Raw genomic sequence first — 24,829 nt, 5'->3', positions numbered from 1 at the left:
AGGCTTGGACTCTTGATTCCAGTGAACAGAGCTATGCCTCAGCAGACATTACATGCTCCCAAATTTGTGGCAAGAGTTTGGAGCTGGCCCCTTCTTCCAACATGACTGAGCATCAACGCACAAAGCAAGGTCCGTAAAGACATGGCTGAATTTGTCATGGATAACGTGGACTGGCCTGCACAGAGTCCTGATTTCAACTCGACAAAACATCTTTGTAGAACATCTTAGGGCTGAACTGGAGCGGAGACTGAGAGCCAGCGCTTCTGATCCAACATCAGTGTCTGACCTCAGAAATGCACGTTTAAATGAATGATCAAAAACTCCTGGAAACATTCCAGAAACGTTAAACCAAAGTCATATTGAGCTCTATGGATTAATAACGGGACGTCCTTTAAGTTCACAGGCGAGTTGACGCAGGTGAGCGAACACTTTTACCAATGTAGTCTATGTGCCGGTTATACGACAGAATTTAAACCAAACACGGTGAACAGGGTTACTGAACATGTTGCTGACAAACAACTGAGTTCTTAGTCAGTTTCCCCCCCTAGATATTCCCACCCTCATCACTGTTTTAATTATTTGTAACATCTATGTTGAAAATATGTTATGAGCAAATATTTATTTAATTTCGATCAGATTCCTGGTAAACATTTCAATACAATGTACTTGATTGTACTTTAATATGTGTGCGTAAAAACACCAATTGTCTTGTGCATAAATTAGCTAACGAACATGGGCTAAAACGAGTCAGAGTGAGACATCTTTCCAGTAAACACAGCTCAAATTTCAGCCTGCCTATTAAGACTTGAGTTTAACGCCCCCTGGTGATGGTATAATTATAGAAATATATCCAATAAAAGACACAAATGAAGTCATTTGCTGTTTTATTTCACTACAAGTGACAGAAGAAACATGTATAAAAAATAAAGACAACTAAACTACAACAAGCATTCATCCACAAACTGACACGATTAGTTCCCCTATGAGTCGAGAGAGGCCTTCAGTTTGACGCTTCACGTTTTTGCCACAATGCATTGTGTTGTTGGCACTACAGGAAATGTGCAAACGAAGGACTTTATAACCACATATAAATGGTTAATGAAGGCATCCAGCACAGATCTTTGATTCGTCTTCTGCTACACCAACACAAGTACAAACAGAACAAAAACGTCTGGAAACCGTTTTACCTCTGGTCCTTTTTTAAATTTAAAGGTTATGATTTCTGCAATAGTGAACACAATAAAGTGACAGCTTTAGGAAAAAAACGTAAAACATAAAAGCACCACAACTGGCAAACCCCGCGTCTGCTGTCGACTGCGTGTGCGCCTGTAAACTGGGTGGGGTTCAGTCTGAAGGCCCGGTGGCTGTGAGTGTTTTTTTTTTTTTTTTAACAGTTCCCCATCATGGTCATGCCGCAGTCAGCTCCCGACTCTGAGCAGGCCTCCATCCGAGCCAGCCTGCTCTGCTCCAAAGCGATGGCCTCGGCCGAGTGCTTGCACTTCTCGGATCCACACTGACAGGTGAAATACTTGCTCTTGATGTCCCAGAAACGGTCGCCGTAGTCGAACCTAAACACGAACATCTTGGGAGGTGAGTCTCGTCTTGAAATAAATAAACAACTATTTTTGCACAGCAGGAGACGCGGACAAGCTTCTCACCCCAGCTCCTGTCCGCTCAGGATGTCTCTGGAGCTGAAGAAGGCGATGCGAGGGAACCGCAGGTCCTGATGCAGCATGAACACGCGCACCGGGATCAGGTTCGGGTCGCACAGGTGGTTGATGAAGCGGCTGATGTTGCCATAGTAACGCGCGTCTATGCAGTACACCTCGCCGTCCTTCAGAGGAATAAACACAAACGCAGAGTCAAACAAACGGCTCACTGTGAAGCTTGTGCTCGAGTCGGGGTTGATACGGTCACCTTTTCCTAAACTTAACATTTATATTGATTAGGGCTGGGAATCATCTAGGATGAGCAGATTCGATACGATTCTCGATACGTAGCTCAGCTTGATTTGACCCCAATATCGATATTTATTACTTTGAAATTAATGCTCCAGAGTCATTCAATCAATAAAACCAACTAAATATTATATTTATGTTAAATTTATTAAACACTGATATATTAACAGGAAGATAAAGTGGATTTGGTTCAAATCATTTAATGTATTACAGAAACCAAAAATGTGCCCAAACGTCTGCTTTTAGGGACGAAGGCGCTTCTAAAATCATGTCGGCCGTTCCGCAAATCCGTCTCACTTGCACTTCCTCGCAGTGAACAGTATTGGCGCGATGTAATAACGCCACCTAGTGGTTGGGAGGTATATTGAAACGGAAACCCATAATTTCAATATTAAATCGTCTTTAAAAACATCGATATTAATCTTTGTATCCATTTTTATGCACAGCTCTAATATTGATGCTCTAACTGCACCGCGGCCCCTAACTTTTACAGCGGTTAATTCTGACAGCAGCTCAGACTCCCCAGTGAATAATATTTCATTTGCAGGACACATCTCAACAAATATCTCTGTATCTTTGATGGGAAACGTACACCCACCGTCTTTGTTTTGGCCTTCGCCCGCGTCTACAGGTCAGTGCTTTGGAATCGCGAAAGCAAATCTTTTGAGACGATCTAAAATAATCCCCGACACGGTTTTAACATACCGATTCCGTGTTCTAGTGTTGTCGACACTTTTTCAAACAAAAAGAGAACACAAAATGTATCATGACTCAGTCAAAAATGGATGAATCAAGCCATAATTAAACCATTTTAAATTAGGAGACCAAAGTCACAATAATGGCAGAATAAAGCGGTGATGATACGAGAGTAAAGTCGTGATATTACCAGAAAAATATGCTTCTATAGAAAAAAGCTTCGATAGTTATCAAGATCAGACGTGAAGTGGTTAGCTCAAAAAAACTGCAGACACAGCCCGAGCCGAATGTTTTAATGCAGGAGAAAGATTACTCTTTGCCTTTAAGCAGAGATTTATTTTAGTGCAATGACGGTTCAGTTAAAAAAACAATTATATTAACGTCCTGCTTTGTAGACCAGGGCTGGATCAGCGGCAGATTTGCACCTGTGACTCATTTGAAACGTGGACACGCAGCGGAACGGGTCTCCTCCTCATGGCGCGTTCAGCAGCCGGGCTGCAGGCAGCAGCAGGACGAAGTTGCTGACTTCAGTGCTTGGAAGGTGGGAGTGGCAGGACTCGCTGCAGCACTTACTGCTCGCAAAAAGCAGTAAACTGCAGACCGATCGATACGTTTTCGTGTTATCACCAAAGTCTCCAACAACACAGAGAAAAGTTGCTAGATTTGTCGCTATTCTGACAAAAAAAAGTCACTAGAGAGGTCTGAAAACTTGCTAAATCTAGCGACAAAGTTGCTGTTGGCAGAACCCCGGTACCATATTAGTACCGGTATACCCAACAATCTTACTGTGTTGACTGAAACTGTGAGGAAGGTTTTGAGAGATATTTAGCAGAAACTGCATCCTCCTGGTTTTTCAAAATTACATCTAAACTTAGATCTCTTCACATGTTGATTGCTTTGTTGTTCATATAATAACTCTACTGTTCTTTCTAGTTTACCTTGTTGTCAAGGTCAAACAAGTAGGAGTCGTCTTCTCGGACATCAGCTTCAGCGTCAGAGATCAGCTCCCCGACGTATCTGCGTCACAAGAGGGAAAAACGTTTAATCGTGTTTTCTTAAAAAGGGAAGGCAGCCAGATGAGCGGCAGCAGAAATACTCGTCATACTCGCAGATGAAGCTGCCCTGGGGGATGTCCTGCATCGCTCGAACGCCCCAGCCCATCTTCTCCGTCCTGTAGAGCTGCAGACGAACTCTGAGAGACGAGAGGCGAGGGGGTTCAGATGGATGGAGCCAAAGGTGGATAGATAGATTGATGTGGATGCGGATTTTCGTAAAGTGCCATGAGAAAGCAATTACTGTAATTTTTTTTTTGTATATAAGATAAACTAAACTGAATTTAAATGGATAAATGGATGAAGTTATAGCTGGACCGATGCATGTCTGATAGACAGTTTGATGGATGGAAATTACTGATGAAAAGATGAACAGAAAGATGAATGAAGACACTGACAGACAGATGGATGGACAAACGTCATAGGCTGACAGAAAAATGGTTGAATTCTTTGTCTGACAATCACAAACATCTTTCCACCCTGAGATTTCTTTCTTAAATACTTATCCAGATGTGTAAAATTCTTCAATCAAACGTTATCCTTTCCCCAGACTTCCTAAAACTGCGTAGGAAGCTTTTTATCGCTTAAAAAAGAGACATGTTGCTGTTTGCTAGGAAACCCGTATATTAGGAATCTGAGACATCGTCAGTGAGCCTTACTTTATGCCTGCCTGGACCACTCGGTTCTTGCACGTTCTGTAACACGAACACGCCATGTTGCATTCGAATATGAGAGGAGGTTCGATTTTGTTGAACTCCTGAAGCAGCCGTTGGTCCTGCGGACAGAAAGGGGGAAATAAATGCATGAAATATAAAAGTTAAATGAACCTATAGACTGTTTATGATCATTCTGAGGAATGGTTCGGTTCTTTTAAGAATCACAGAAAAGGTTAAGGTAAAAACACCAAGCATGAAGCCTGCCAGGCAGTCTGAAGATAATACTAAAATGTGCTTAGAAGAATTATTTTCTAAACTAGAAAAAGGTGTTCCTGCGTAACAGCGAGTGAGAATGCTAATCTGCAGAATGATTGAGCAGAAGATGCAGAAAACATTGAAATCAAATTTGAAGAATTTGAAAAAAATTAAGAATTTGAAGGGATTTGAAGAATTTGAAAAAAGTTTGAGGAATTTGAATGTAAAAAATTTGAAGAAATTTTGAGAATTTGAAGAAACTTGAAGAAATTTGAAGAATTTGAAGAAATTTGAAAATTTTCAAAAAATTTGAAGGAATTTGAAAAATGTGTAAAATTTGAAGATTAAGAACAATTAGAAGAATTGAAAGTATAGGAAGAATGTGAAGAATTTGAAGCAATTTGCATTGATTTCAATGGGAACAGCCAAAAAAATTGCACAAAAAGTGAAATATTTTAAAAAGTGTAAAAGTTAGCATAACCTTGAGTCATAGCAGGCATGCCGGGAACGAGCCAAACTTTTTGACACCAAAATTGTTGAAATTGGTTGAAGTATGCGGGAGTAGTTAGACGCCAACGGAATAATAATAATAAAGAAAACCCAGGAAAACAGTAAGTGAGAATGCTGTATAGCATTCTCACTGATAAATTACCTACAGATTTATAGCAGCTATTTACCTTGTCATACCAGCAGCGGATGCTCAGCTGCCCACAGAGGCAGTTACTGGAGGAGCAGTCGTCAGTACAGCTACAGTGCTAGAGACAAAGAAATTAACGGAAATGTTGCATTTATTGAAGCAAAAGCACTAAACCAAAGTGTTTACACACCAATAATGTACAATAAAGTGAGATCACCTGTAAGTGTGTGATGTTTCGGTCTATGTTCATTGCCGATGTCTCGCAGTTTTCTGAGACGTATTTATAATCCGACGGACAGCCTTCGTCGTCCACCGCGTTCACGCAGGGAATCGGTATGTTCTCGTAGCCCTGAGCGACGTCGCTGCAGCCGACACCGAATCATCACAGCCGATCAGGCTCAAAGAACCACGAGAGAGAAAACTGAGTCACGTCAAACCGCGACGAGACGTACCTGCAAATGATTCGCTCCGTCCGAATCAGTCGGTTGGCGATTCCTCTCCGCAGCTTCCTGTTGATCTGTAGCGAAACCCAGACGGGCGTGTCGGGCCGGGCAAGGGAGAGAGGCGTGTCTCCCTCCCTGTTCATGATGTCGATATCTGCACCCCTCGACAGAAACAATCTGCAGAAAGCAGGAAAAAAAAAAAAGAAAAAGCCGCTAAAATGCAAAGTTTAATCGTCAGGAGGTGGGAAGCTGCTCCTTGAACGGTAAAACTCACGTGACGCATTCCAAGTATCCCTCTCTGGCAGCGATGTGGAGCGGCGTGTCTCCGTGCATATTCACCGACGAGAGGGAGCAGCCGGCGTTCAACACCAGCTCTGCTATGTCTATGTTTCCAGCGTACGCCGCCCAGTGGAGACACACGTTCAGCTCCTGCAACACAAACAGCAACCTCTACATTAATACACTGGCAGCTTTAAGCCGTGCTCTCTTTCACTCCTAAAGTCTGTCAAAGTCAAAAAAAAAAACTCCTAACAAGTCTCAGAGACAAGATGAAGTCCAAGACCAAACCAATGATAGACTATGTTTAAGACCACTACTGACCTCCCAATTAAGTAGTTGTTGGCAGAAATATTTAAATGGCGTCTCCCAGGGGGTGCACCGGCACATTTGTATTTATAAAGTTATGAGAACAACTTTGTTTTTGATGTGATTGTTGTTAGACTTTGGCAGAATGTGTATTTATAAAAGCAACACTTGATTTTTGCTAATTAAAAGTCAAATTAGTTACACGCTGTCCCTTTTAATACTGTGGTCAGAGATGAGACTATTCTTACCAAAATAACAACGTATTTCTCTTAATTTCACACATTGAAAACTAGTGTTTTCCTTTATACATCACAATAGGGGGCGGACAAACCTAAAAAGATACAAAGTATGCAGAGAAATGTTCTATAAAACATGCACTGCCTCTACTTTTTAAATGTATGTATTTGTTTACTTATTTAATTTTTGTTTGACGGTTTCTTGTATGCAAACAGAATACAGAATACAGAATACGCTCAAAAAACAGAGTTGATTTTTTTACAGTACTATGTGAATCACAGTTGGTCCGTTGACATTAGTTCTGACTTTGGTGGACATTCAGGTTTATTCTTCGACCCGGAACTTGGAAATAGCGGCTTACAAGTACAAGTTGCATCGCATCCCTCCTAGTTTCTAATGTCACTGCATAAACTGCAGACTCATACCCTAAGCCAGACATATAGATTATGCCGAGTTGTGTTTTCACATCCGGTTATGTTGTCACTTTCCAGGAGCCTGCTGAAAATCAGGCCCGAAATCTGGGAGTAGTGATGGACTCAGACCTGAACCTTAATTATTAAAATAATTATTTTGGCAATTTGCCACACACCATGTAGGGGACATAGCAAATATGACAAAGAATCTGTTCTGATCAGATGAAAGACAAAAATTGAACTTTCAGGCTCACAAGCCAAACACTGTATCACCTGAGGAACATTTCCAGGATTAAAGGACTAATGTCTCAGCAGGATCTGGAAAAACTAATCCATGCGTTTATTTTTAGTCGAATTGATTACTGCAACGGTGTTTTCACAGGTCTGCCTAAAAAGTGGATCAGACAGCTGCAGCTGATCCAGAACGCTGCTGCCCGCGTCCTCACTAAGACTAAGAAAGTAGAGCACATAACCCCAGTTCTAAAGTCCTTACACTGGCTCCCTGTATCTCAGAGAATAGACTTTAAAATACTTCTGTTAGTCTATAAATCCCTGAATGGCTTAGCACCTAAATACATCACAGACTTGTTATCAGTGCATCAACCCTCCAGACCACTAAGGTCTTCTGGCTCCAGCCTTCTCTGCATACCTAGAACCAGAACTAAACAAGGTGGAGCAGCATTTAGTTCCTATGCTCCACTTATCTGGAACAAACTTCCAGAAAATTGTAAAAGTGCAGAAAGCCTGAGTTCTTTTAAATCAAGATTAAAAACACATTTGTTTAGGATTGCCTTTGACTGTTCCACTTAAACTGAATCACCACTTCTTTGTTCTAATTTCTATCTACATTTTATTCCTACTTGCTTTTATTCTGTTTTATTTTGCTATATTTTAATCATGTAAAGCACTTCTAAATTTGCCTTGCCTTGCCTTGCCTTGCCTTGCTGAAGGCAGGAAGTAAGTCCAGGTGGTTCTGCCGGTACAGCCGGGACACGCACAGGAATTAATCTACAGCTTATTGCTTTGTGCTACTTTGAGCTTTTTCTCTTGCACCACCATAGAGGGAAGTATAATGAGCTTCAGACAATCCACAAAAATATAAAATTTAACACATGCAAACATTATACAAATCGTAAATATAATGATGTATATTATAACATGACTGAATTTGACTTTGTAAAGTGCCTCGAGAGGACAGGTTTCATGAATTGGCGCTATATAAATAAAATTTAATTTAATTTAATTGAATATAGCGGTTTGAAGAATCAAAACTTATTTAATCACACCTGTTCTTTTCCTTTAGTCATTAACATACGTAACTAATCTTCCTAATTCCTACATTTATTTATGAGATTATAATACTCAAGTCAATATTTAGACAAATAAATCAAAAATTATGTTTTTAAATAGTGATTTTGTTTATTAGGCAAAGAAAAAAAAGCTATGCAAATCAATTTTAGGCCAATGTGAAATAGTAATGACCCCTTAACCTGCAAACAACTAAACCAATAGGGCATTCCTAAAATGATGAAAAATTACTAAATTTAGATTCATGCGTCGCGGCCATCTTGTGGTCGTATAAACAGAGGGGTAACGCTTGGATAGTTTACTTGCATCGGTCAATTAGTAAACAGATTTGTTCGGAATATCGGCTCAACAGACAATAATAAGGCAACAACAAAACACAGCTGCTGCGTTGGTATCAGCTGGACTCCTGACATGACGATCGTGACCATATGGAGTTTTTTTTCCAAAACCCCGAAGGATTGCAGGGAAATGTCAGTGTTGGATACTAGCTTGTGACCGAGAGGACTTTACTGTGGAATCTGAACAAAGACACCTAAATGTGGTCTCTACATTTACCTCGGTGGTACGGAGCCAACACTTCAAACCTGATAGCAGAGACTGGAGCACCTGTGCAGGTAGGCGACGTTTATGTGGCTTTTCTCAGCAGAATGAAAACCATCGTACAATCTATGAGGGTTGTTCATGTGAGCTATAGTGTTGCATTTAGTCCGCTTATTATAAGCTTTGAACTTGTTTTTTTCTAAAGTCACTTGTAACTTTTGTGACCCGGTGGTTGCGATTTCTTGGGCTTGTTTTTGAACGTCAAGTCACTTTTTTTTTTTTTGCTCGCCTTTTTTCCGACAGAATCCCCTTTTTCTGGTTATCGCGCCGCACAACAAGAGCTATTTATGGGGATTATTAGTGTTTGATATATTTTATTCCATTCAACTTATTTGTTTCTATTCAGCAACCTAATAGGTCCTGTTTTGTTATTTCTTATAAATATGTCTACGTTTAATAATGTGTCAGAAAACCACAATTTTTGTTTATTCAGCCAGTTTTTAATACAGGTGGCACAATAAGCAGTTAAAACATGATGATGTGCCTCTTTTAAAATTCAGCACATTTTAAACTTAATCCTTCATGTTATGAAAAGACTCTGGGGTTTTTATCAAAATGGCTGCTTATCAATTAATCGTTAGTCAATGGATAAGATCAAACAACTTCAGATTAACTTATTAGTCGATGACTTGCATCCCCAGTTAGGTGTAAACACTTGCCTTATCTTTAATGGACACATCAGCTCCTCTGTTCAGCAGCGATTTGATCACTTTAACATGCTTGTGCTCTGCAGCCCAGATGATCGGCGTCCATCCGCCGTTGTCCTGAAATTCCCAAAGACAAAGACTCAGAACTGGAAAACCACAACTCTGTGCTTAGGATTGCTTCAAACTCAAATGACTGAAATGTTAGACCTAAACCTGTGACTAAAAACGTGGAATGTGGTACTTTAGACAAATTATCATTGATTTATGCTGAAGATTTATAAGCCCATATTAAACAGGAGTTATCTTAGCAACTGTCAGTTCAGTGACGATACACATCATCCCCATTCAGTAGGAGCCATTTTAAAAAAAATATCTATATCATTGTTATCTGTAAGCCATAACCATCAAAATTACAAGAAATAATGGCACGTGTGATTAATCTATATAATAGAGGAGTTTTCCTTTCAGATATGAGTGACAATAAAACAAACTGTTTCATGTTATTCCAGTTTTTTTTTTTTAGATGGATGATTATTGATGTGTGCTAACCTGACTCTCGCCAGATGGATGTAGTTCCGCTGAGCTCCACACGGCTCCACACATCCATCTGGAATCGCTGCCATTGGGAGGGGTTTCAATACCACATAAAATGGACGAGCCAATCAGGATCACCGGGCTGGATTTTCATAGATGTGACACATCAGAGAAGCGACTGTCTCAGACAAAAATGGCGTCTCGCAGCGAGGAAGCAAGCGGTGACCAGACAACCCCGATTTGGATGAAAAAGCCCGCCCGCTTAGCAAAATCAGAGACGTTTGTGGTTTTCATTAGCGAAATAAGGTCACCCTGTAACATTGATGATGCTATTTCATCAGTGTTGTCCAATCTACCGAATATTAATTCTTTAATAGAACACCAGAGAATGGATTTAAAGGCTTTTGTTAGTTAAACCAATGGTTTCGGTTTCGATGTGAGCGCTTGGAGCAGTGCGTCAGTGAAGATGGACAGGTGGTTTATCCACTTTGATAAGGCCCCTCCTTCTGAAATACGTCTCCAATGCAGCGACCCCTGATGGATGTGTGGAGCTCTGCGGAACGAAAACCCATCTGCCGAGAGTCAGGCTATGTGTTTTACTGCCTTAGTAGGAAAACTTATGTAGTCACTGGGCCAGGATAATGACCCGAAACATATATGGTCAAACCAACACAGAATTGGTTCAACAGACTTAAAAACAACCTTCGCCCGTGGTAACTTTATAGAAAACATGAGGAATCAGGGAAGCATAAGTGAGAACCAGGAACTCTGGAGGATTTAGAGAGATTGTGAAAAGAGGAATGGTCAAAGCTCCAACTGTCTGAATCAGGGGTCTGCAACCTGTGGCTCCAGAGCCACATGTGGCTTTTTACACTTTCAGCTTCGGCTCTTAAAACCTTAGACCAAAAATGCAGGGGGAAAAAATGGTCAATGTTTCTAAATGTAAAGGTAATTTAAAATTGCTAGGTTTAGGATGCATTTAGTTCTGCAATATATGTGTAACATTTCCAGAAAGAAAGAAACTATAGGTGTATAGAATATTTTACTATAGATAAATGAAGTATCTTTTTGTCAATGGGTTGCAAACGACTTGCTTTTTCATCATTTTGATGCCATTTGCTATAGAAATGAAATGTCCAATTAAAGAAAATTCATTAAACCTAAACATAAAAATACTGTTGGTTAAATAATAAAAACTTTTCATCTTTAATTAAATTTTTTTTTAACAAATTTCCTATAGTATACTATAAGACAAGCTCTTGTTTCAAAGAGACGTGTAACTTTTGTGGCACTAAACAAAATTTGTTTAGCTGGACCGAGGGCAAAGATGGCTCTGCGAGTGGTAAAGGTTGCTGACCCCTGGTCTCGATGATCCAACCTTGTAAAATGTTAAAAAAAGAAGCTTAAACGCTGGTCTAATAGACAAATGACGGTTATGCAAAGTTTTCTAGCTTTACTTTTATCATCACTGATTGTGTTAAAAACAGACACAGAAAAATTAAAAGGTTATAGAGTTCCCAGATCTTTAGTGGGATATCATTAGAATATAAAAAAATCTATTTATTTGAAAGTTTAGCACAGCTTTAATAATATGTGCAAATAAGTGTGGAGGGTTCTATAATAACCCTAAATCCTTTTAAATTAATGTCAACCTGAAATAAAAAAAGATTATGTGACAGAAGTTTAGCTCTGCTCCCACCTGAGCGTTCACATCAACCTGCCCCGTCTCCAGAAGCATGTTGACGATTTCCAGGTTTCCCAACTTGGCTGCATGGTGGAGGCCAGTATATCCATCCTCCTCCTGGCCAAGAAAGACGAACACAGGAGGCTAAAACCCAACTAAAACACTATGAATGCACTGCAAAAACGGAACTAAAAATAAGTCGAATTTTCTTGAAATGAGTGTATTTGAGCCTTGATTTGAGCAGGTAAATAAGATTATCTTCCAATGGAATGAGTATTTTGACCCTTAAAATAAGATATTTAGATATTCTGCCCTCTAAATAAGACTGTGGAGATGAGTTGTTCCTATTTTAAGTGCAAAAATCTCATTCCATTGGCAAATCATCTTATTTACCTGCTTAAATCAAGGACAAATACACTAATTTCAAGAAAATTTGACTTATTTTTAGTTCAGCTTTTGTAGTGTGAGACAAGCCCCCTTTGAGGAGAGACAGATACTCACGACGTGATAAACGCAGGCCCCGTTCTGGATCAGGTAACGAGCCACATCCACGTGATTATTGATAACAGCCTCCAGCAGGGGGGTCCTCAGGTCTTTGTCCTTGGCGTCCACCTGAGCTCCAGCCTATCACCGTACGATGCACAACATGAGGAGACTGAAGTCCTGATGTCTGAAGACGACCACCAGGCTGCCCGTGATGATTTATTTACCTGTATCAGCATGTAGCAGACCTCCAGCAGACCCCTCTGGGCCGCAGCGTGAAGAGCTGAACGTCGGTTCTGAGACTCAGGCTGGTATGTTGGATCGATGCCCTCCACTGACAGAGAGACAGAGACCCAAAGTGAACAGAATGCACTTTTTTTTTTGGCTTTGGTTTCCAGTTTAGAGAGCCTCGCTTGCATCGCTTGCATTACTACTCCACTGAGAAACTGAGAATCACTGTAATGTGATGAAGCTTTGCCCATAAAACATAGTTGGATAACTGACTAATGCAGTGTTTCCTGCCAAAAATACCCACCCGCCCCAAAATTCACAGCATTTAGTAAATTATTGAACACCTGTACGTGTTCGCAGTTAATTTTATTAAAAAATTATTAGCCTTTCTACATAGCGGCAAATAAAAATCTATTTATTTGAAAGTTTAGCACAGCTTTAATAGCATGCTATTAACTGCTCGCCGCAAAGAAGTCTTCATATCTAATTGTTTTATATGGGACACTGAGCTAGGGCTGTACGGTTTTGCCAAAAAACGAGAATGTTTGCCTAATACAAATATGATCCTGATCAGATCTGCTTAAACTCGAGTATTATTATTATAAACATTGACGCTCAATGCGGCACGCTCTCAACATGTAAACGGCTCTATGGTCATTTTCAGATGTCCTACAAAAATACCACCGGCTTTGAATGAACAAGTAGAGAGAAAGAAAGGCGGGTATCTTTAAAACTATAACCATGTATAAAGATACATTATAGAGACAGAAGCACAAAAAGAGAGACAGAAAGATGGGTAGATAAGTGAAAAATTGAGAGAGACAGAAGCTGGCTTTTAAAGCGGTATTCTGGGATATTAATGGAAAGTAAAGTGGAGGGGAAAACTTATCCACCCTACAAAAAAAAAGAAGTCACTTAGCCAACAGAGCGTGAACCCCCAATATTCTAATGGGTGTTTTATGTAATAACTACATTTTATGTTATCTGTTTCTTTTATTTTCCATTTACAAAGCTTGTCGTTCGATATGCTGCCACTCACTCAGCATCAGCAGCACTCGCTGGACCTCTCCTTGCTTTGCAGCGGGATACAGCTGCCGCGGGTGGAACCTCAGTTTCTTTCTCCTGGTGCATAAAAAAGTTTTAGGAAAAAGAGTTTTTTCATTTAAAAAGTAAATGACAACTAGCATTTAAAGGGCCGAGTATTTTCATGAATGTATTAGTGTGTGACAGGCAAACAACTTTACCTCAATTCAACAGATTTAATGTTTGACGGTTAAAATATAGAAACTTTTGAATTCTAAAAGGCCAAAGATGTACTGTTAACACGTCTCTAGAAACTAAATTCATGCCGCCCCTTAATCTTCTCTGACCTCTCTGTTTCCTGCGTAAGGATTGCCTTCTGCAGCGCCGCCCTGCTGGGCCCGGGTGGTAGCGCGCTTGGGCTGACTGATTTCCCGTTTGGCATGCAGAGCGACGGCCCCACGCTGTCCACTCCCTCCTCCGCCGGCGGTGCAGCAGGTACGGTCGTCGCTGAGGGTACGGGCTGGGGAGGCTGCTGCTCCACTGTAGGAGTTACCAAGCCGTGGCTCCGCATTCGAGCGCTAAGAAGGCAAGGTAAAGTCGTACGTTTTTCCTGTAAACGTTCCAAATCAGTAGATACTGTCCGCCTCACTTCCTGCCTTACCTGACAGGTCGTTCAGGCATCTTCCCGTCCTTCATCCCCCCTGTGGAGGCAGTGAGAGAGGGCGCCGTCGGGGCAGATGGCGGCAGCGAGGGCGTTGTTGTAGAGGAGGCGGACATGGTGACCACGGTGGTTGCGGAGGTCGAGGCCGCGGAGGGGATGGTGATCTCCTGGGCCTCCGAGGCGTCTTCGCCGCAGTGCGGACAGAAAAGCATCCCGCCGCCGTTGGCTTTGCTGCGCCCGCCGCTCAGCACCGTCACGCAGCCGCGGTGGAAGCGGTGCGCGATCCGCTGGTCGGGGCAGCATTCCAGAAAAGTGCCCTGAAAGAGGAAGGAACATGTAAAACAGAGAGGAAGACGTGATGAAGAACGAGGAGATTCAAGCAAGCAAGTGACGTTAAGGTAAAATGTTGGGTTATGTACATTTTTCCATGTTAAATTTCACACTTGTCTTAACGGATTTTTAAAATCAGTTTTAAAGGCCAAAAAAAAAACAAAAGTTCACTGTGAATTTACACATTGAACCTGCAAAAAACTACAGCCTGTAAAGCAGGACATGTGGATAAAGATGGACTGACGGCTCAATGGATGGACCAACGCATCTATTCACGCCCCGCCTACTTTTTCAACAGCGGCACATCCGATTTGTCTTAGCACTTCCGGGGAGCCTTCAATCCGTTGTTGTCAGTATCAGAAAATGGAGAAAGTGACAAGGGAAAAAAGGAATATGTACGTGGGTTAAAAAGCTCTAGGGGAACGTAGCTGCCTCATCCAAGGGCAGGACTCTCAACTCTCACACCGTGAGACGCACGCATTTCCCTGACTTCACACGCACTGCATTCCTCACGCAGCAAAAATAAAGCCCACCATGAATGGGCTGCGGATGATCCGTTCACAGCCCAGAGCAGCAACCAAGGCTAGAACTATTAGCAAAACAGTAGAGCTAGCAAACCGGAAGTTGCGAGACAGAAAATGGAACCGCCCACCCTGACTTCCTGAATAAGGTGACTAGATGGACTAATTGATGGATGGACAGATTAGATAGCAGATTAATTTATGGGTAAATGAATGGTGAAGAATATGCAACATTTGTGCAAAAAAATAAAGAAAAAAGTGGAGAATTATCAATGCAGAGCGGTGATTGAGGCTGTTCACTTCAAGCAAGAAGGTTCTGGTTTGAATTCCAGTGTGGGATTTTCATGTTCTCTTCATGAACCTGTGGGTTCACTCAGACTTGCTCCAGTCACCCAGAAAACATGCCTGGTAGCTTAAATAGTAATTAAATAGTGAACTGTTCTGTGTAGAAATCCCGATAAATACTTCTGTTTTTTCTTAGAGGAAATTTAGGGAATAAAATTGAAAATACATGGTAAAATATGTAAAACATTTTTTTTTTGGATTTAATTTTTTAAAGAAGGAACATCTTTATGGCGAAACGGACCCCGTTTTTAAAGCCCACCCACACAGGTTCACACTCACAGCTATGCAGAAGTATCCACAGCCGGGACAACAGTGGTGTTTGACCATGTGAGAGCGATGGACGTCACAGAGCACCATGAGGGGAATCCGACTGGACGGCCGCATCGTCTCCGCTTTCATGGTCCAGTTGGTGCAAGCTCGTAGCTAAACACAAAACACAGCGGGAGAGAAACAAGTAGATTGGATTTAAGCCTTTTAATGACGGAAAAGGGCCTGAAACGCTAACATAAAAAGGTGGATTTTGGTTAAGATGAATTAAACATGTCAAAAAAAAAATAATTCCTGATACAGAAAGAGATTAATTACTCTAACTTCCGATTTTGGTTTTATTCCAGTTTTCAGCAGCTGAAGATGGATATAGAGGCTAGTGCTCAAGTCTTGCTATTCTTAATTTCTTCATATTACTTCTAATGTTTCAGAAGTTCTTCTAATCTTTGGTTTATTTTGGGCACTTCTTTCTATATCTTTGGACAATGGACTGCTTATTCACTTATTTCCAGCCAAGTCCATGTTGACCAACAGAAATAGCATTTCAGCACCAATAAGGGGGTCCGCAAAGTGTTCTCGTGACGGGCGTTTGATGGAGTGAACTTTAAGTGTTTTTATTATCTCTGCAACACTGACTGCACATATATCAACATAAAATGTAAATGATGACGTTTTGTATGGAGGCCCCCTGCAGAGCCAGAGGACGCACCTCTCCGTTGAGGCTCTCCGTGGCCATGCACTGTCTGCTGACCCGCTGGCTGGTGCTGTCGACCCGAGGAGCCTCCATCCTGCAGCTGCACAGAGGAAGCTCCTCCAGCCGCTCCATGTCGCCGGCTTCGCTTCCCTCTGCAGTAACGGCATTTCACATTAAAGCACAAAAAATATATACCTGAAACATATAATCTTTATAACAATAAAAAAACACATATTTTTACTCTAAATAATGCTTAATCTTGTTTATTTTTATCTCATACAGTCATGTTTTATCCAATGTATACTAGGGCTGGACGACATAGAAAAAAAGCATATTGATAAAATAAAAATCATATTGATCGATATCAATAATTATCAACAAATTCAAAATATATATTTAAATGCAGCCCTGAGCCTTTAATGCTGTTGTTAAGTGGCTTATTTTTAGATACAGAACACAAAGACACTGAATTCAAACTCCACCCTTTACCAAAACTGCAACTTTTTTAAAAAAGAAAAAAGAATGCGTGCTCTCTGAACTCTTTGAAGGGGGCGGGGCTTGGTTCCTGGTTCTGCGTTTGTGATTGGTTGGGAAGATGTAATGACTGTGATATTAATCTACATGGCTAGAATGCAAAAGAAAGAAAACTGTTATTCTATTGACCCTTACTTTCTATCATCGATATACGTCTATTGATCGATATCTATCGTTATTGAATTATCGTCCAGCCCTAATTTATACATTAAAATAAGATGAGTTTTCCCAATTTTTAAAAAAAAAAGAAACAGACATTAAAGAATTGTGACTGTGAAGATTGTTAAATAACATTTTCACCAATCTGTGCAGCACATATAATTCCATAAATCACATCTAAAAGAGTGTGGTTTATTCTTTGTCTCCATAAAGACTCGCTGGAATCAATCAAATCTGAATAACTCTAACAACTAATAAAATAAGGTATCCAGAAATGCTCTCCAACAGCTTTAAATAAAAGGTGTGTTGATCTGGTCCAAAATTTAAAGAGACAGTAACCGCTATAATCTGACCCGCAGGAGGAGAAAGAGTGAGGCTGTCGGCAGCAGCGATGTCCAAAGCACCCAAAGGAACTTCTGTGTATTCCCCAGACCTTTCTGCTGAAAGAAAAACACATTTAAACGTAAAGAAGAAACAAACAAACATGCATATTTCAGCAAATGTAAAGGGGGGGGGGAGAGATACGAAGTACACTGCATTAAATAGATTATTTAATTTTTAAGTTATTTATTTATTAATTTGCATTTACTCAGGTTATTTTTGTTGACGTTTAAATGTGTTTGAAGAACCAAAACATTTCAATCGGACGAAAAAGCAAAGTAATTTTTCCACAGATGTTCTGGAGAACAAAGCTCTTTAGGTATCGTCACTCACCCTCCTCTGTTGGCACCAAATCAACGGTGATCGTGTCTTTGTCCTGATCCGACAGCGGCTGTGAAGACCTTCTCTCGGACTCCAGACTCTGCAGGTCAGAATAAGAAAAGAACATAAGTACCCTGGTGAAGGGCGCCGCCTCCCGGGTCTGGGGGGCTGGATGCCCCTCTTCTGGGGTATCGGTACCTGGATCTGGGAGTATAGGATGTGTGACGTGAGTGCGAGTGTGTGTACAGCGTCTATTCTCGTGTATTATTAGATTGAGTGTATGGTTATGAGTGTTCGCATGTTCGGGCATTATGGGGGAACGTATGATTGTCTATTTGTCAGGTTGGCTTCTGGACTGCCCCCTCTCCTGGGACATCTCAGGTCTCCACTAACTGTGGAGCCCAACCCCACTTTGGCTCCTCACAACCACTACTGAGCATTTTTCTTATGTATAACTCTTACAAACACCTACAGGTGCTTACAGATTCACTTCTATACCGAAAACCCTATAATTAGCTTTGACTCTCACTACATACATCTTATATTAAACAATACTGTATATTTTTCAGTGATGGTATCAAGGCGTTGGTTGTTTGTACCCGTGTTACTTTTTCTTTTTTATATCTCTCTCTGCAGTTGTAGACGCAGACTCCGAGGATGTTATCTTGTGCTCCCGTTTTCCTCTGCTCTATCTTTGTCACCTTTTCTCCCTTCCAACGTTTTGCCTCCTCTTTTTCTCTTCCTTTCTTTCTCTGTTAGCAGTCAGTATATGCCAGCCGGGACAGAAATTAATAAGCTTAGCCATGAAAATATGACTTGTCTGTTACAGAGCTACCCTTATAATAATTTTATATGACCAAAAGGTAGCAGTGTCCTTTCACACATCCAAGTGGTTGTTTAAATCTGACAAGTCACTTCATTTAAGTTGTCTTATTGTTCTGATTAGGTATTTTTGTTGTTCGGCAATCCCTTCTATTACTAATACTTGTCTTTCAAGCTGTGTCTCTGATGTAAAAGGTTGTAGTACCAGCCTTAAATGTTTAATTGTATTATTCTTATTGCTATCAGGGAATGTGGAGACTAATCCAGGCCCAGATATACCAGTACAGTGAGACACCCCAGCAGATTTTAAATCTAGAACTTTTCTCGGACTAATACACATAAATGTCAGGAGCCTGTTAAAAAAGCTAGACTTGATAAAGGGATGGATCTACTCAACAAAAGCCGATATCATCCTTTTAACCGAAACCTGGCTTACGAAACCTGTGAGAGATAAGCATGGTTACAGTATGTATTGTCCAAGAAAAGGGGGTGGAGTTGCGATTTATATTCGGAACAACTTTGATGAGAATTTAGTGTTTAAAGAATCAGTCTTAAAAGAGCTTGAGTTGCTTGCTCTTGACATATGATTTTTTCAAGAATAATCGTATTATGTTGAGAAGTTGTTATGGACCAACATCTGCTCCAAAAAATGCTTTGGCAGGTTTGAACGGTATTCGTGCTGGTTTTATACTTGTATAATATAAATTTGTAGATATGAAAAGGGAAAAAATATCAACTGATATCAAGAAAGCATCAAATCTATCCACAGCTGGACTGGTGTAAGACGTCTAACTAAACAAAGTGAAAGATTATTGCTGCTATAACTAAAAAGGGACATATTTACAAAGCTCAAGAGGTAAAATCACTCACCTGATCTTCTGGGTCTGCTGTCTGCGGCCTCTCTTCACCTCCACCTTCCAACTAAAAACCACAAACAAGCAAATTAGGACTCTTTGCTTCTTCTACTCATAACATACCTGACAGATTTAAATGAATTGGCAGTAATGTGGTACCGGCACGCACCTTTTCAGAGTCTGGAAAGTGGCTTCCATCATCAGCTGACTTCCCTAAGGAGGTTCTGCTCTTCCCCAAAGCTGCATCTGTACCAGACTCCTGCTTTTTATGAAACAACTTCTCCTCCTAGAGTGTAAAAAAAAAAAAAAAAAGAACGACAAAATGAACCCCGGAGAAGAAATATACCCAAACTTTTAAAATCAGCTAAGAGATGATCATCTTACTGCAGTTTGAGCCTTGGTTGCTATTTTTTCACATGTCTCAGGTACGCCCTCGGATAGCTTCATCTTTTTAGCAGCTATTAGAAACAAGACAAGCAGTAACAGCTTTAGTTTTACCATTCCAGCTTTAATTATGGAGCACCTTAAACACCCACAGGACCAAAGGGTTGTAACACAGAATAAATAATGAGTCACATGATACAATAATGCACCTATGATAAAATCAAGCAAAAATAGCTTCAGGGTCACATCAATGTAACAAAAAGGTTTTTAATTGAAAAAAATAAATGTAATTAAAAACAATATTTTTTGTAACATTATCTGAGAGTCTCAAGTTTGGATGGATGGATGGACGGACGGATGGATGGATGGATGGATGGATGGATGGATGGATGGATGGATGGATGGATGGATGGATGGATAACTGGTTAAACGGATGGGTGGATGGATGGATGGATGGATGGATGGATGGATGGATGGATGGATGGATGGATGGATGGATGGATGGATGGATGGATGGATAACTGGTTAAACGGATGGGTGGATGAATGGATAACTGGATGGATGGATGGATGGATGGATGGATGGATGGATGGATGGATGGATGAATGGATGGATGGATGGATAACTGGTTAAACGGATGGGTGGATGGATGGATAACTGGATGGATGTATGGATGGGTGGATGGATGGATGAATGGATGGATGGATGGATAACTGGTTAAACGGATGGGTGGATGAATGGATAACTGGATGGATGATGGATGTATGGATGTATGGATGGGTGGATGAATGGATGGATGGATGGATAACTGGTTAAACGGATGGGTGGATGAATGGATAACTGGATGGATGATGGATGTATGGATGTATGGATGGGTGGATAACTGGATAGATGGATGGATGGATGGATAACTGGTTAAATGGATGGATGGATAACTGGATGGATAAATGGATGGATGGATGGATGGATGGATGGATGGATGGATGGATGGATGGATGGATGGATAACTGGGTGGATGTATGGATGGATGGATGGATGGATGGATGGATGGATGGATGGATGGATAACTGGATAGATAAATGGATGGATGGATGGATGGATGGATGGATGGATGGATGGATGGATAAATGGATGGAAGGATAGAGAACGGATTAACAGATAAGATATACAGATACAACCTTTAGACCATAAAATAGAAAACAAACGTTTTTATTTACATATAAATATCTTTACATTCTCCATCATGCTTATCAAGAATTGCAAAAATATTTAAACCTTCTATATTTCCAGACTGCGACTGGAGCCTGATACGCCCCATTTTATGTAAAGTTTTTATTTAAAGTTTTTTTTATTACATAATTACTGACCCTCTTAAACAAGAATATACAGGTAACCAGACCCTGTTTTGTTATAAAGGATTGAACTAACATCAAGCTGTTAGCATTTATTTCCCATGAACGTCTAATGTAACTATTTCTATTTTAAAAATTAACAAAGCAAACCTGTTTCAAAGCAAACCTGTGTTTTATTGACCATGATATGCATTTTTTAACCACATCAAAAAGAAAGACCTGACTTAGGCAGAACTCTAGAAATACATATGAATAAACTAAAGCTACCAACCGGTTTCAGAGTCAGAAGAGAGGCAAGATCCTGAAGGAGTCCCAGACACAGCAGGAGGATCAGCGTGATTCATCTGAAATCACACAAAAATCATCCTGAAAAGTCAAGGTAAATACATAAAAAAAAAAAAAAACTTTAAATACAACCCAACTCCTTCTCACCTGGCCGAACGGGGGCCTGTTCATGGTCTTCCGGGCCCGGTGGATTTTGTGCGGCCCCGGGGAGGCAGAGGGAGTGGACGGAGCGGAGGGAGACGGGGAAGAGGAGGTTGAAGGGAGGTTGGATTTACTGGTAGAAGGCCCAGAGATGCTCATCTTCGCTCGGCCCGGCGACAGCGGCGAGGACGAGTAGGGACAAGGAGACATGGACGAAATGGACTTAGCTGCATGACCTGTAAAAAATAAAAAATTAAGCCATTAAATCTTTGATTTGATGATTTTGGTTTTTCTTATATTGAATACAGTTAGAGCAGTCAGCCACTGGCAAATACAACAACCTCAAAACCAAAAAGAATCTCTTTTAAAAAAACAGAAACTTAAAGTTTTAGATAGAAAGTCTTCCTCCACTGTTCTAGTCTTCAGCAATGCAGTAATCTTCGTTTTGAATTTTTTATTTTTTTTTAAATTAAAAAGTTGTGCCCAGGCCCGCTCCGTCCCTCCTTTGGCGACTTCATCATATTAAGATGCGTCGTCCTTTCTAGATAAGTTTAAAAAACAATAAATTATTTAAAATCTGGAGCTGAATTGGAGATGGGCAGTCTTTATTGTCATGCAGGTTTGCGTCGTCAATTACGTTTCTGGATGGGATTTCGTTGCAATGGCTCAGGTGAGGCGCAGGTGTGTATGAAATTGGCAGAAATGCAACAAAACTAACCCTAAAAAAGGTAGAAAGGAATGGACGGACATAAATGCTGTGAAAAGCACTGAAAATGATCTGACACGCTGTATATTCCACATTGTGAGATAATAAAAAAGATTGTCTGTATGGCAGATGGAATAAAGAGACAGGGGCGTTCTCCACCTGGAGCAAACTTAACCAGTAATCACACTTGGGTGAGAGGTGGACAGGGACAGGGGAGGGGCAGGGCGGTCCATTTCAGTTCAGCAATCTCATGTCAGAACCAAAATACATCCAAGTTTCACCTGCAGCAGGTTTGCTGAGCGGCGAAGAAGGAGGGGACCACGTCTCTTCGTCATCGGCAGCGTCAGACATGTCCTTCTCCGGCTGCTTGGACGTCAGCGACGACAGCGCACCGCCTACGGGCTCCACCGTGGCTGCAGACGTGGCGGGGGCTGCGGGAACCCGGGGAACATTCCAGGTCGTTTCTGTTATTCTTTGGTCAAACGTCACAGATTTCTTCAATATCCGACAATCCGATTACCTTCTTTGACTTCGCTGGGTCCGGCTGATGACTCTGTCGGCGTTTCTGGGTCATGTTGGTCCGGGGCCTCCTGGGACAGAACGTGAAGATGACAAATTCAACAAATTTATATATTAGTATTGAAATTTCACATTTTTATTCTAGTCTGTCCTCTCTTGAAAAACCCCAATCTAAATAGCTTGGTAATATTTCGTTGGGTTTTATGAAACCCAACACAAAGAGCATGAAAGCGTAAGCAGTCTCCTGATGCATTTTGAGACTAAAACAAGGTTTGACGATATAGAAAAAAAAGCATGTTGATAAAATAGAAATCATATTGATCGATATCGATAATTATCTACAACTTCAAAACATATATTTTAAGTGTAGCCCTGGCCCTTTTATGCTGTTGCGTAACACTGAATTCAAACTCAACCCTTTATTCAACCAACTTTTTACCAAAACTGCAAGATTATAAAAAAGAGAGCCTGCTCTGTGAACTCTTTGAAGGGGGCGGAGCTTAGTGGCAGAGCGTTCCTGGGTCTGCATTATGATTGGTTGGGAGGATGTAATGACTGTAATATTAACCTACATGGCTAAAATGCAAAAGGAAAGAAAAATGTTTGTCTATTTAACTTTTTATTGACCCCTTTTTTCTATCATCGATATACGTCTATCGATCGATATATATCGTTATTGAATTATCGTCCAGCCCTAGTTTGACTCTTAAGTTTTGAGGCGCACCGTAAACAGGCGGGATAGAAACATTCAGATTAGCCACCATCGAGGGGAAATCAGCCAATTTCGACTAAACAGAGCATCATTATTTATATCTTAAATATAGTTTATGGAGAAAGTGCTTTGTTCACAAATTACAGCAAAAATCGTAGGTAAGCTGTGGCTCCGAGATAAATAAAACGATCGCTACCAAATATAAAAACTTCATGTGTGAACGCGTGTGCGTTTTACTGTACATAGACTAATTCAGGGTATTTACAGTGGCTTGCAAAAGTAAGTTCATACCACTTGAACTTTTCCTCATATTGTCACATTACAACCACAAACGTAAAGATATTCTATTGGAATTTTATTTTAAAGATCGACACAATGTGGTGTACAATTGTGAAGAAAGATAGATAATTGTACCCAACGAGAAAACCTTTTCTCCAAAAGAGAAGGAAGTGGAAATATGCAAACGAGAGAGTCCTGCAGAGGACAGCGAGGGGAGCTGTGGTCATTTACTTACGTGTGTGCAGCATCCCAAAAGAAGAACAACAATTAAAAATTTTTACAACTAAAAATATCCACGTTATATGATTGCACCTATACGATTCATCTGATTTATTTATTTTAGCAGGTTTTTTTTCTTTCTCCAACCTATCTGCTCACTATCCCAGAGAAACACTCGCTTTGTTGTTTGCTACTAGTTAATAAGCAGTATATTGATTTTATTGTATAAAGTGCGAAGAATTTTACCTTTTGCACCCAGTGATATGATACCCATGCATGCAATGCTAAACTACTTTTTTTTTTTATTTTTTATTTTTTTTTTTTTACATACAGTAATATTCGATAAATAAGCATATGAGTTCTGATGACGGTGGACTGTCAGATTAAAAGTTCCTTTTGGAAATAAATTGCCATTGTCACGCCCCAATTTCCTCTTTGTGTTTGACAATAAAGGTATTTTTTTTTTTATTTTAATAACCTTTAAGCAAGTTGAAAAAAAAAACACTTTTCATTTCACTCAATTTCAGTGTTAAAATATTTGTTTTTTTATTAGTCTGATGTCATATTCTAAGTTTAAATGTGCTTTCATCAGCCGTAAGCAGAAAATCATCACGAATAACACAAATAAGTATGTGTATAATTAATCTTTTTAATGTGTTTCATTCAGTGAGCTCAGTTACTGAACTCAATTAACTTTACAATAAAGTTGTTGAACATGACTATCACAAGGCATGAGTAATCGTGTCTGCAAAGAAAGCATTTCTGACAACCTGTTGAAATAAAACGTCCTCTATCTTATTTTTAATACATCTGCAGACTGTTGCATGAAACAAAAGATTGCTATGTTTAGAAATAAAACAAAGTATGATCCTGTCAGTAGGACTGTGACGCCGGATCGCCT

General features: G+C 40.4%; 1 protein-coding gene across 4 annotated transcripts in view; it reads right to left on the bottom strand.

Moving 5' to 3' along the window:
• Positions 1–867: 867 nt before the first annotated feature.
• ehmt2 (euchromatic histone-lysine N-methyltransferase 2) overlaps positions 868–24,829 on the bottom strand; it is a 24,440-nt gene continuing 478 nt past the window's right edge. For 2 of the 4 annotated variants that reach the window (XM_012870441.3, XM_021320411.2), the window contains exons 2-28: positions 22,720–22,789; positions 22,481–22,630; positions 21,500–21,729; positions 21,339–21,411; positions 19,716–19,789; positions 19,501–19,617; positions 19,348–19,398; positions 17,668–17,755; positions 17,307–17,393; positions 16,276–16,412; positions 15,579–15,722; positions 14,104–14,420; positions 13,790–14,020; positions 13,459–13,541; positions 12,416–12,522; positions 12,207–12,329; positions 11,721–11,822; positions 9,500–9,604; positions 5,972–6,126; positions 5,707–5,874; positions 5,472–5,616; positions 5,295–5,372; positions 4,366–4,481; positions 3,760–3,846; positions 3,593–3,671; positions 1,659–1,834; positions 868–1,568 (exon numbers count right to left, since the gene is read on the bottom strand). In XM_012870441.3, coding sequence (XP_012725895.2) covers positions 1,388–1,568; positions 1,659–1,834; positions 3,593–3,671; positions 3,760–3,846; positions 4,366–4,481; positions 5,295–5,372; positions 5,472–5,616; positions 5,707–5,874; positions 5,972–6,126; positions 9,500–9,604; positions 11,721–11,822; positions 12,207–12,329; positions 12,416–12,522; positions 13,459–13,541; positions 13,790–14,020; positions 14,104–14,420; positions 15,579–15,722; positions 16,276–16,412; positions 17,307–17,393; positions 17,668–17,755; positions 19,348–19,398; positions 19,501–19,617; positions 19,716–19,789; positions 21,339–21,411; positions 21,500–21,729; positions 22,481–22,630; positions 22,720–22,789 — 3,474 coding nt within the window. In that variant the 3' untranslated portion in view covers positions 868–1,387. The remainder of the gene's footprint in view (positions 1,569–1,658; positions 1,835–3,592; positions 3,672–3,759; positions 3,847–4,365; positions 4,482–5,294; positions 5,373–5,471; positions 5,617–5,706; positions 5,875–5,971; positions 6,127–9,499; positions 9,605–11,720; positions 11,823–12,206; positions 12,330–12,415; positions 12,523–13,458; positions 13,542–13,789; positions 14,021–14,103; positions 14,421–15,578; positions 15,723–16,275; positions 16,413–17,306; positions 17,394–17,667; positions 17,756–19,347; positions 19,399–19,500; positions 19,618–19,715; positions 19,790–21,338; positions 21,412–21,499; positions 21,730–22,480; positions 22,631–22,719; positions 22,790–24,829) is intronic. The other 2 variants (XM_012870443.3, XM_012870444.3) reach the window with 2 other exon arrangements.

Source organism: Fundulus heteroclitus, chromosome 13, assembly GCF_011125445.2.
Source record: "Fundulus heteroclitus isolate FHET01 chromosome 13, MU-UCD_Fhet_4.1, whole genome shotgun sequence".
Classification (NCBI taxonomy): Eukaryota; Metazoa; Chordata; class Actinopteri; order Cyprinodontiformes; family Fundulidae; genus Fundulus; species Fundulus heteroclitus.
The sequence above is the reverse complement of the archived record's forward strand: the minus strand, read 5'-3'. Positions and strand labels throughout refer to the sequence as shown.